Source organism: Salvelinus alpinus, chromosome 37 (genome assembly GCF_045679555.1).
Source record: "Salvelinus alpinus chromosome 37, SLU_Salpinus.1, whole genome shotgun sequence".
Taxonomy (NCBI): domain Eukaryota; kingdom Metazoa; phylum Chordata; class Actinopteri; order Salmoniformes; family Salmonidae; genus Salvelinus; species Salvelinus alpinus.
In genome coordinates this window covers 6130372-6143317 of record NC_092122.1, presented here as the reverse complement: position 1 = coordinate 6143317, position 12946 = coordinate 6130372, and the positions used below count along the sequence as shown (strand labels likewise).

The 12946-nt window shown below is 47.8% G+C and overlaps 1 protein-coding gene across 1 annotated transcript in view; it reads left to right on the top strand.

Moving 5' to 3' along the window:
• Positions 1–4715: 4715 nt before the first annotated feature.
• Positions 4716–12946, top strand: part of c37h12orf56 (chromosome 37 C12orf56 homolog) — a 29213-nt gene continuing 20982 nt past the window's right edge. The window contains exons 1-2 of the mRNA XM_071386889.1: positions 4716–5310; positions 8598–8775. Of these exons, the coding sequence (XP_071242990.1) occupies positions 5053–5310; positions 8598–8775 (436 nt within the window). The 5' untranslated portion in view covers positions 4716–5052. The remainder of the gene's footprint in view (positions 5311–8597; positions 8776–12946) is intronic.

Here is a 12946-nt window from a genome sequence, read left to right as displayed (position 1 = left end):
GGACCTCACAGAACATAAGGATGGAGGGTTGAGGATGGAGGGTTGAGGATGGAGGGTTGAGGATGGAGGGTTGAGGATGGAGGGTTGAGGATGGAGGGTTGAGGATGGAGGGTTGAGGATGGAGGATGGAGGATGGAGGGTTGAGGATGGAGGGTTGAGGATGGAGGGTTGAGGATGGAGGATTGAGGATGGAGGGTTGAGGATGGCGGTTGAGGATGGAGGGTTGAGGATGGCGGTTGAGGATGGAGGGTTGAGGATGGCGGTTGAGGATGGAGGGTTGAGGATGGCGGTTGAGGATGGAGGGTTGAGGATGGAGGGTTGAGGATGGAGGGTTGAGGATGGCGGTTGAGGATGGAGGCTTGAGGATGGAGGTTGAGGATGGCGGTTGAGGATGGAGGGTTGAGGATGGAGAGTTGAGGATGGAGGGTTGAGGATGGAGGGTTGAGGATGGAGGGTTGAGGATGGAGGGTTGAGGATGGCGGTTGAGGATGGAGGGTTGAGGATGGCGTTTCTGCACTCTCCAGCAGGGAGAGACCGTTCACAGCAGATCAGTCTCATAGAAAACGCTGACATGCTCTGAACCAACGTTTCACTCTGTCCCGGGGACCCCAAAGTGTGCACCTTTTGGTTTTTACCCTAGCACTGCGCACAGCTGATTCAAATCATCAAAGCTGGATGAGGAATTGATTCCATGAATCAGCTGTGTAGTGTTAGGCCAAATGTGGACCAAATGTGGACCCCTCCTGTATAGTGATGGGTGAAATGTGAACAGTAGTTATATCCATCAATAGGTGGGGGGGAGGGGCGTTCTCGTCCTATCCTCAACAATCCTCAACCCTTCTACTACTCCAGCTGTCTCAACTACAACCGAAGAGGAATGTCCACGTGGACTGGAAAGGATCCGGAAGGACCTCACAGAACATAAGGATGGAGGGTTGAGGATGGAGGGTTGAGGATGGAGGGTTGAGGATGGAGGGTTGAGGATGGAGGGTTGAGGATGGAGGGTTGAGGATGGAGGGTTGAGGATGGCGGTTGAGGATGGAGGGTTGAGGATGGCGGTTGAGGATGGAGGGTTGAGGATGGAGGGTTGAGGATGGCGGTTGAGGATGGAGGGTTGAGGATGGCGGTTGAGGATGGAGGGTTGAGGATGGAGGGTTGAGGATGGAGGGTTGAGGATGGCGGTTGAGGATGGAGGCTTGAGGATGGAGGTTGAGGATGGCGGTTGAGGATGGAGGGTTGAGGATGGAGAGTTGAGGATGGAGGGTTGAGGATGGAGGGTTGAGGATGGAGGGTTGAGGATGGAGGATTGAGGATGGAGGTTGAGGATGGAGGGTTGAGGATGGAGAGTTGAGGATGGAGGGTTGAGGATGGAGGGTTGAGGATGGATGGTTGAGGATGGCGGTTGAGGATGGAGGGTTGAGGATGGCGGTTGAGGATGGAGGCTTGAGGATGGAGGTTGAGGATGGCGGTTGAGGATGGAGGGTTGAGGATGGCGGTTGAGGATGGCGGTTGAGGATGGAGGGTTGAGGATGGCGGTTGAGGATGGCGGTTGAGGATGGAGGGTTGAGGATGGAGGGTTGAGGATGGAGGGTTGAGGATGGCGGTTGAGGATGGAGAGTTGAGGATGGAGGGTTGAGGATGGAGGGTTGAGGATGGAGGATTGAGGATGGAGGGTTGAGGATGGCGGTTGAGGATGGAGGGTTGAGGATGGCGGTTGAGGATGGAGGGTTGAGGATGGAGGGTTGAGGATGGAGGGTTGAGGATGGCGGTTGAGGATGGAGGGTTGAGGATGGCGGTTGAGGATGGCGGTTGAGGTTGTCAACATGTGGACTGGTCTTCTAGCCAAACGCTGCTCTGCTGTGGCTGCAGCTGAAGGGAGGGAAGGTTCTGTCTGCATCTAAGGTCTGTCTGTCTACCGTCCCAGTCGCTCTGCTTCACCTGGCACTTAGTTTGGTACTAACGTTTTTCTAGCACTGCAGGTTTTGAAGGTTTTACTTGTGACGATCATGCTATGTGCTTGTTTTATCCATAGAAATAGATTCTAAATAGATTCTAAATAGATTCTATTTCTATGCTTTTACCTTTCCCAGATTGATATGCCTGTCGTGCATGGCTCTGTAGTAGGCTATAGATGACTAAATGCTGTACTGTGACTCTCAGGTTCTAGATGACTACTGTGATTGTGTGGTGCTAGTTGACTAACACCTGTGGCTGTCTCAGATTCCGGGTCTGAACCTGGCTCTTCTGGAACTGCTCTACCTGCGCCTGAAGCCCATACCGATCTACACCAACTTCATCAGCCGCCCAGGGCCCCTCTTTTCTCCAGGCGAGGCCATCACCATCCTCAACCTGGTGGCCTGCATGTGTGTGAAGCGTTACCATGCTGCAGCCCAACCCGTCCTCTACCTGCATCTGGGGAAGTGGGAGTACCAGCTGGTTGTCTAGGGCCTGGTGTGGGCCATCACCCAGAGTCTGGTCGTCCTCACGGGCTTCACGGAACTCGATGACCTCCTCAGCTCGACGCTGCCATCTCCGTCCTCTTCCTGCTAACGCTGAACTGTCTAGGGAGCATGGTCTGGACGCTATGGAATCCGAGTCCCGCCCAGAGTCAGACCCAGGGGAAGACAACTTTGTCTCTGAAGAGGAGGGCCCTGAAGAATGTGCTAGCTGTCCTGGAGCCCACCGCGGTGGCGTATCTTCCGGTTCTAGTGCTCTAGACGCTCTTTTTCCTCATGGGGTCTACAAAGCTGGATACAAAGTTGGGCAATGTTATGAAGATGATGATATGCTTCCCCAGCTTTGGCGGCTACATTGGTCCCATGTTCTACCTAGCCAGAGCCAGGCAGCTGCAGGTGCGGTGTTTCTGGAGAACAGGGGGGAGGAAGGCAGAGGAGACGGAGAGAGCAGAGTAGGCGTTCATTGTGTTCAAACGTAGCGACACATCACTCCTGGGTTCATCCCTGTCATCTTGTTCAGGTAGGTGGTGGTGGTAGTTTTTGAGTCTGCTCCGGTCCGTCAGAGGAAGGAAGGACACACCTGGAAGTCTGCGACCCGTAGCTCAATGGAGGGACTCCCATGTGATCTGCTCGTGCCATGCATAGGTTGGTGTCTTTGGTCCTTCCTCCTCACCTCTGCTTCCCCAGCTTTGGCGGCTACATTGGTCCCATGTTCTACCTAGCCAGAGCCAGGCAGCTGCAGGTGGGGTGTTTCTGGAGAAGAGGGGGGGAAGGCATAGGAGACGGAGAGAGCAGAGAAGGCAGAGAGCGCAGAGAGGACGGAGAAAGCAGAGAAGGCAGAGAGCGCAGAGAGGAGGAGAGAGCAGAGAAGGCAGAGAGCGCAGAGAGGACGGAGAGAGCAGACGGAGATACCAGAGAAGACAGAGAGAGCAGAGAAGGCAGAGAGCGCAGAGAGGACGGAGAGAGCAGGGAAGGCAGAGAGAGAAGACGGAGATACCAGAGAAGACAGAGAGAGCAGAGAAGGCAGAGAGCGCAGAGAGGACGGAGAGAGCAGAGAGAGCAGAGAAAGCAGACGGAGATACCAGAGAAGACAGAGAGAGCAGAGAAGGCAGAGAGCGCAGAGAGGACGGAGAGAGCAGAGAGAGCAGAGAGAGCAGACGGAGATACCAGAGAAGACAGAGAGAGCAGAGAAGGCAGAGAGCGCAGAGAGGACGGAGAGAGCAGAGAGAGCAGACGGAGATACCAGAGAAGACAGAGAGAGCAGAGAAGGCAGAGAGCGCAGAGAGGACGGAGAGAGCAGGGAAGGCAGAGAGAGAAGACGGAGATACCAGAGAAGACAGAGAGAGCAGAGAAGGCAGAGAGCGCAGAGAGGACGGAGAGAGCAGAGAGAGCAGAGAGCGCAGAGGACGGAGAGAGCAGGGAAGGCAGAGAGAGAAGACGGAGATACCAGAGAAGACAGAGAGAGCAGAGAAGGCAGAGAGCGCAGAGAGGACGGAGAGAGCAGAGAGAGCAGAGAGAGCAGACGGATATACCAGAGAAGACAGAGAGAGCAGAGAAGGCAGAGAGCGCAGAGAGGACGGAGAGAGCAGAGAGAGCAGAGAGCGCAGAGGACGGAGAGAGCAGGGAAGGCAGAGAGAGCAGACGGAGATAGCAGAGAAGACAGAGAGAGCAGAGAAGGCAGAGAGTGCAGAGAGGACGGAGAGAGCAGGGAAGGCAGAGAGAGCAGACGGAGATAGCAGAGAAGGCAGAGAGAGCAGACGGAGATAGCAGAGAAGGCAGAGAGAGCAGACGGAGATAGCAGAGAAGACAGAGAGAGCAGAGAAGACGACGTGACTAGTAAGTGGTCTCTTAGTGTGGCACAGTTTCAACTGACAGATGGTGGATGAAATGCATTATGTAAATGTTGTATGCTTGTTTTTTCAACTACTATTCGCTACTATGCAAATAAAGTCAAAACTACCCTTCTCAGTTGACATACCTAGTGAATTCTCTTTCTGCCACCTGTTTGTTCACACTGTCACTCACCCACCATATTTCTCTTCTAGACGAAAACCATCATCTCATCCATTAGGTGGCGCTATATGACCACAATAACCAATTAACTGAAGGAAGGAATCCTAACTTTCGCTCTCAGGTACCTGTAAATGGACTGATGTCAATAGGGGGGCAAGTCCCCTCATGTCCCTCCTCCCTGTGAGGTAACGTTACACCTGAGGGCCGCTGCGGCTACTCTGACCTCTAAATAGACCAACGTAGGAGCAGAGGTGGCAGGGTGTCAACCAATCAGCGAAGAGCTTTATATATAACCAATGAAGCTTAGAACAACTCAGGTTGGCGAGCGCACGGATGAAGAGCGCAAGGGCGGGACGCACGCGACCAGAGCGTACACTTTCTTAACGATCAAGCCATGGATGTAATATCACCTAGGTTACTTTATCCCGTGGTGTGTAGCATTGCTATCGCAACTCACAGAGAGTGGAAGTCGCTCTAAAACTCGAGTGAACACAGACCAAGGAAAGTGCGTCTCTTCTCTCCGTTCGTGTTTCTCTGATGCAAGTGGCAGGTGAGCTCCGTTGGTGCCCCGGCGGTGCCCAATATGCCCATGGCCATGACGGGCGCGGGAGGCTTGCAGTGCAGGCGCAACAGTAAACTAGACTCATTTCTCAAGAGGAACACCGAGCGCGGGGTGTATGAGCGGATCCGCGCCTATGAACCGTGCGTGGTGGTCTCGGAGAGGGTGAACAAGGTGTTCATGCATGTCGTTCTCAGTGATGAGCGTGTGTATCTGGCTGAGTACCCCCCGCGCACCCTCACAACTGCGGTCGATTTCAGACACATCCGAGACATCGAGCTGGTAAGGACTGCCTAGAGAGTTATAATATGTGTTGGGACATAAATACAATGTTGGAATATTGTGTAATGCAAACATCAAAAACTTTAGTGACTTATATGACTTGCCTTTATGCATAATATCTATTTTTATTGGACAAACAACAAAACCATTCTTGTTTGGTCACACACAAATACGCACACGCACACGCACGCACACTCACACACACACACACAGGAGTTATTACTGATTATATACTGAACATACTGTATGTCATTTGACCCGTTCTCTAACTCTTTGTTATCTCTCTGTTTGACCTTTGTATAATTAGTGTCCGGTACTGTCTGCCCTCTCTGCCGCCCCGGGCCATTTCTAAGTATAGTGACAGGACGCTTTGCTGCTGATCCTGTCATGTTAAGCCCTATTTAACTGCTTATGGCAGACACAGTGGCTTTGATAGCCTGACCTATTGATAGCCTGGACAGAGGCAAGCATGATAACCATGAACAGAGGCTGAGGAGACCCGAAGAGACCTCACTACCACACAGCGTGAGGATGAGATCATATCAGACAGCAATGTAGCCTGAGTGGCAGTCTGCTTTGTGTTATTATTCAAACTCCTTGACACTCATTGGGTGAGTTCATTTCGCATTGCCCTGTGCCCAGAGGATGGAGATTACACTTCAGGACCAATGGAAGGGTTTAAAATGATCAAACTCCACCCAGCCGGGCCACGGGGCGACGCAAAATGAACTCGTCCATTGTCATGCCAAATATTTGCATTATAGCACAAACAGACTTGCTAGAGAACATGGGGCCTTAGCTTGAAAACATGTGTGGTGTGTGTTCCTCTTTTTCTTTTATCAAGGAGAGGTGTTTTATTACTACAAAAATGTGTGACTCGTGTGTTAACATGTGGGAGAGAGCAGAAGCACATGGGAATTGGAATAGAATACAATAACAGACAGCCTCTAGGTTATAGGTCAAGGGTTAGGGCCAGGAGTTTTTCCTCACCACAGCACTTCATCAGAAAAAAACTACTCTGGGCGCTGTACTTTTAGTGACTGTTGGCCCAAAATAAGTGACTGCAGGCACAAAATAAGCTGGAAATGATATAAGCATGGTAAATGAGTGTTACTATACAGTGAGGGAAAAAAGTATTTGATCCCCTGCTGATTTTGTACGTTTGCCCACTGACAAAGAAATGATCAGTCTATAATTTTAATGGTAGGTTTATTTGAACAGTGAGAGACAGAATATCAACAAAAAAATCCAGAAAAACGCATGTCAAAAATGTTATGAATTGATTTGCATTTTAATGAGGGAAATAAGTATTTGACCCCTCTGCAAAACATGACTTAGTACTTGGTGGCAAAACCCTTGTTGGCAATCACAGAGGTCAGACGTTTCTTGTAGTTGGCCACCAGGTTTGCACACATCTCAGGAGGGATTTTGTCCCACTCCTCTTTGCAGATCTTCTTCAAGTCATTAAGGTTTCGAGGCTGACGTTTGGCAACTCGAACCTTCAGCTCCCTCCACAGATTTTCTATGGGATTAAGGTCTGGAGACTGGCTAGGCCACTCCAGGACCTTAATGTGCTTCTTCTTGAGCCACTCCTTTGTTGCCTTGGCCGTGTGTTTTGGGTCATTGTCATGCTGGAATACCCATCCACGACCCATTTTCAATACCCTGGCTGAGGGAAGGAGGTTTTCACCCAAGATTTGACGGTACATGGCCCCGTCCATCGTCCCTTTGATGCGGTGAAGTTGTCCTGTCCCTTTAGCAGAAAAACACCCCCAAAGCATAATGTTTCCACCTCCATGTTTGACGGTGGGGATGGTTTCTTGGGGTCATAGGCAGCATTCCTCCTCCTCCAAACACGGCAAGTTGGGTTGATGCCAAAGAACTCCATTTTGGTCTCATCTGACCACAACACGTTCACCCAGTTGTCCTCTGAATCATTCAGATGTTCATTGGCAAACTTCAGACGGGCATGTATATGTGCTTTCTTGAGCAGGGGGACCTTGCGGGCGCTGCAGGATTTCAGTCCTTCACGGCATAGTGTGTTACCAATTGTTTTCTTGATGACTATGGTCCCAGCTGCCTTGAGATCATTGACAAGATCCTCCTGTGTAGTTCTGGGCTGATTCCTCACCGTTCTCATGATCATTGCAACTCCACGAGGTGAGATCTTGCATGGAGCCCCAGGCTGAGGGAGATTGACAGTTCTTTTGTGTTTCTTCCATTTGCGAATAATCACAGAAACTGTTGTCACCTTCTCACCAAGCTGCTTGGCGATGGTCTTGTAGCCCATTCCAGCCTTGTGTAGGTCTACAATCTTGTCCCTGACATCCTTGGAGAGCTCTTTGGTCTTGGCCATGGTGGAGAGTTTGGAATCTGATTGATTGATTGCTTCTGTGGACAGGTATCTTTTATACAGGTAAGAAACTGAGATTAGGAGCACTCCCTTTAAGAGTGTGCTCCTAATCTCCGTTCGTTACCTGTATGAAAGACACCTGGGAGCCAGAAATCTTTTTGATTGAGAAGGGGTCAAATACTTATTTCCCTCATTAAAATGCAAATCAATTTATAACATTTTTGACATGCATTTTTCTGGATATTTTTGTTGTTATTCTGTCTCTCACTGTTCAAATAAACCTACCATTAAAATTATAGACTGATAATTTCTTTGTCAGTGGGCAAACGTACAAAATCAGCAGGGGATCAAATACTTTTTTCCCTCACTGTACCTGGGTATTATTACATTATGTCACTGGTTTCCAGTTTACCAGTTTTTCCCATCTACAGGCAATGCTGTTTGAATGAGCTCACCCTGCCCCTTTCTCACAGTATAGTCTGCCAGTACAGAAAGGGAGAGAGAGTGTGTACAGTATGTGTGTTTGTGTGTGCGCGAGTGCAATCCCATGTGTTTTTGTGTGTGGGTGTTTCTTTGTGTCTGTGTGTGTGTGTGTGTGTGACAGTAGTCAGTAATCAGAGCAAGCTGTTTCCTGCGGCAGAACCAGGAGGAACAAGGCTTCAGCAAGCCAGTGCGGCTGGGAGACTGTCCTTCTACTGTCTTCAGATATTGTTCCCAAATAGTGTCCTCATATATTGTCCCTAGAGACCGTTCACATTCACATAATGATTCAGATTCAGATGTAACCTACTGTCCTCGAATGTCATCACAGCTCCCAAGGACCTTCCAGAAACAAAAATGCTGAAACAAAGTTTTAATGAGCGATCACTTCTCTGATCACTTCTGTCAATGATTCTGCTCCAAATAAGACAGCAGTTCTGGTCCTGCTTTCCAGGTCAATGATCTACCAGAGTTCCTCAGTGGCCGGGACCGGGAGCGCTCGCAGCACATTCGTGTGGTCTACGCCACTGCAAAGCCATCTGGGAAGAAAAATGGTCTGCTCAGAGGAGAACCTCGCGTTCCTCCCGTCCCCTCTCCTCGCCAACACTGGCCCATCTCCCCCTCCACGGAAGGTAAAGAACAACCGATTTCTCGTTCTCTCGTTCTCTCGTTCTCTCTCTCTCTCTCTCTCTCTCTCTCTCTCTCTCTCTCTCTCTCTCTCTCTCTCTCTCGTTCTCTCTCTCGTTCTCTCTCTCGTTCTCTCTCTCGTTCTCTCTCTCGTTCTCTCTCTCTCGTTCTCTCTCTCGTTCTCTCTCTCGTTCTCTCTCTCGTTCTCTCTCTCTCTCTCTCTCTCTCGTATTGTCTAGGGTTTTTGTATTGTCTAGGGGTGTTTGTAAGTCTAGGCATATTGTAGGTCTATGGTGGCCTGAATTGGTTCCCAATCAGAGACAGCTGTTTATCGTTGTCTCTGATTGGGGATCCTATTTAGGTTGCCATTTTCCATTTTGGTTTTGTGGGTAGTTGTCTATGTTTAGTTGCATGTCAGCACTAGTTGTTCTTAGCGGCACGTTTGTTTAAGTGTTCTTCGTTTATTAAAAGAAGAATGTATTCCAATCCCGCTGCGCCTTGGTCTCTTCACTACGACGGACGTGACAATATGGATAGGGCTAAATTGTTGAAAGGGAACAGTTTGGAGATAATGGGGAAATGATTGTTATTTTGTTGAGCATAGAAATGAGTCATAAGTGCATTCAGATGTGTACCGCGGCAAATGTTCTTCACGATAAACAAACATAGAAACAACCCAGGATATGACATGTCATCTTGTAACTGTACATCCAACATAGTGATCATAAATGTTGGCATTGTATATGACATTTGGAAATGTGAAGTCCACATTTTGACTCACAGGGGTTTGGCGTGCTTGTATGACATCAAAAATGTATTATAATCGTCAACGTCTCATCTTTCAAAATACATCGCGTCCTCGTAATTCACAGCATTTCCCTTGCTCAGACAACAAAACATTTGCAGGGAGGGATAGGGGCAACGTCTTGTCACGCGCGGGGCTCAAGTTCAGAACGTCTGTCAGTCAAAACCCATACAGCACTGTGAAGCTCAGAGCCAGAACTCTGACGTCATGTATAGCATGTTCCTGTACAGACACAACGTTCCAATTTAGACGCTTATTAGTGCCCAAATCTGCCATTTTCAACCCATACAGTATACGGGTACGAGTGTAAAAGACTAAGCTATTGGATTGCACTCAAATTGATAATTTTCATTTAAAGGATTCATATAATATATAATAAATATAGTACCAAACATCCGATTTGGACCAAACTTCTACCTAACAAAGAGTAAGACATGATGAATCCCCTTCCCCAAAAATCTAAAACCCCCCACTGACCCCCCCAACACCAAATCTTCTCAAACAACCAGTAAACAGTATCAGTTCTCTATGTCTGGCTAGTAGTATGGAGCTGCGGCTCAGTGTAATGTTTTTTCATACTATGTATTGTATTCTCAGTGAATTTGTTTGTTTTCCCCTGTTCAGAGAAATTAGTCATTCAGGTTTATCATCATACATCCTGATATTATCAGTGTGAAGATTTCCTCAATGTTTAAGGGATAGAAAATGACATACAGTGCATTCGGAAAGTATTCAGACCCTTCACTTTTACCTGCTTGTTGCATTACAGCCTTATTCTGAAGTTGATTAAATCTTTTTTTTCTTATCAATCTACACACAATAACCCATAATGACAAAGGAAAAACAGGTTTTTAGAAATGTTTGCAAAAAAAGTAATAAAACATAACTGAAATATCACATTTACATAAGTATTCAGACCCTTTATTCAGTACTTTGTTGAAGCACCTTTGGCAGCGATTACAGCCTCGAGTCTTCTTTGGCATGCCGCTACAAGCTTGGCACACCTTTATTTGGGGAGTTTCTCCCATTCTTCTCTGCAGATCCTCTCAAGCTCAGTCAGGTTGGATGGGGAGCGTCGCTGCACAGCTATTTTGAGGTCTCTCCAGAGATGTTCGATCGGGTTCAAGTCCAGGCTCTGGCTGGGCCACTCAAGGACATTCAGAGACTTGTCCTGAAGCCACTCCTGCGTTGTCTTGGCTGTGTGCTTAGGGTCGTTGTCCTATTGGAAGGTGAACCTTCGCCCCAGTCCGAGGTCCAGAGCGCTCTGGAGCAGGTTTTCATCAAGGATCTCGCTGTACTTTGCTCAGTTCATCTTTCCCTTGATCCTGACTAATCTCCCAGTACCTGCCACTGAAAAACATCCCCACAGCATGATGCTGCCACCACCATGCTTCACTGTAGGGATGGTGGCAGGTTTCCTACCAGATATGACACTTGGCCTTCAGGCCAAAGAGTTCAATCTTGGATTCATCAGACCAGAGAATCTTGTTTCTCATGGTCTGAGAGTCCTTTAGGGGCCTTTTAGCAAACTCCAAGCGGGCTGTCATGGTGCCTTTTACTGAGGAGTGGCTTCCGTCTGGCCACTCTACCATAAAGGCCTGATTGGTGGAGTGCTGCAGAGATGGTTCTCCTTCTTGAAGGTTCTCCCATCTCCACAGAGGAACTCTGGAGCTCTGTCAGTGACCATCGGGTTCTTGGTCACCTCCCTGACCAAGGCCCTTCTCCTCCTATTGCTTAATTTTGCCGGGAGGCCAGCTAGTCTTGGTCTTTCCAAACTTCGTTCCATTTAGGAATGATGGAGGCCACTGTGTTGTTGGTGACCTTCAATGCTGCAGACATTTTTTGGTACCCTTCCCCAGATCTGTGCCTCGACACAATCCTGTCTCAGAGCTCTACGGCAATTCCTTCGACTTCCTGGCTTGGTTTTTGTGGGACCTTATATAGACAGGTGTGTGCCTTTCCAAATCATGTTCAATCAATTGAATGTACTACAGGTGGACTCCAATCGAGTTGTAGAAACATCTCAAGGATGATCAATGGAAGCAGGATGCACCTGAGCTCAATTTCGAGTTTCTTTTTTCTTTTTTCTTATTTTTTTTTACGAATGTGGTAAAATGTCTAAAAACCTGTTTTAGCTTTGTCATTATGGGGTATCGTGTGTAGATTGATGAGTTTTTTTTTTAAATTCCATTTTAGAATAAGGCTGAAACATAACAAAATGTGAAAGAAGTCAAGGGGTCTGAACACCTTCCGAATGCACTGTATTGGTTTCCTTACCCTGTAAGCAGTCTATGAACTCTCTCTCTATGAACATGGGGAGAATGTCAATTTGTTTGCTAGCCTCCTCTCCTCCATCCTCTCCTCGCCTCTTTTTGAAAAAGGTCAAAGGTAATCGAGTAGCGGAGGCAAGGAGAGGAAACGTGGAAACAAATGCACTTGTGACTCTCCTTCTCCACTCGCGTGATACAAGGCAAATTATGTTTACAGGGCTGGAATCCCAAAGTAAATGCGTAAAGTGATAAAAACAAATGTATCGAGTTGTGAAGACATTTTATAGATAAAAGGGTAAGTAGCGTATCGTTTTTTAAATGTTTGCATGCTTTTCTCCTTCGAGAAAACAGCTGATTCAAAGGGCGGATTATAAAACACTTCTGCGCTACCTGCCGCGAGGATGCTCTTGTGCATCCTCTGTCGAAGTAAGTTATTGAAGAGAGCCTCCTTTGTTTGCCAACTAACGAATTGACACTCTCCTCGATCACTCGACCACTTACCGGTTTACGTTTTACGGAGGAGAGGAGGACGGAGGAGTCGAGAAGAGGACAGACTATCCCAATTGAGAATCTGTCAAGGGGTCTACAAAGCTGGATACAAAGTTGGTCTATTCATGTCCCAGTCGCTCAACCCTCCATCCTCAACCGCCATCCTCAACCTCCAGCCTCCAGGTATGACAGCAATCCATGCTTTGGCTTTGTATACCTGGCCGGTGTTTCAAACGCTAACCTTTTAGCATTTGTGGCACAAATCCAATGCAAGTCAATGGTACCTATATTACCATTTTCACACTTCATATCCAAATCATCTATAAGTTACACCATTGATACAGGGCAAAACAGACCAAAAGGACATGGCAATTTAGGTCAATTTATTTGTTTTTTCCATAATTCATTACATGTAAACTTTTCAAATCAAATTTACATAACCTTAAAAAATGAACAATTCAAACAATAAATAATCAATACAACTTAATTTAATCAAATCGCGCAAAACTGAAAGCACAAACCACCGCATTTCACGACAGCAAGGTGACTGGGAATATGGTCGAATACAAACAGTGTAGTTATTCCCTCCGTAAGGCAATCAAACAGGCAAAA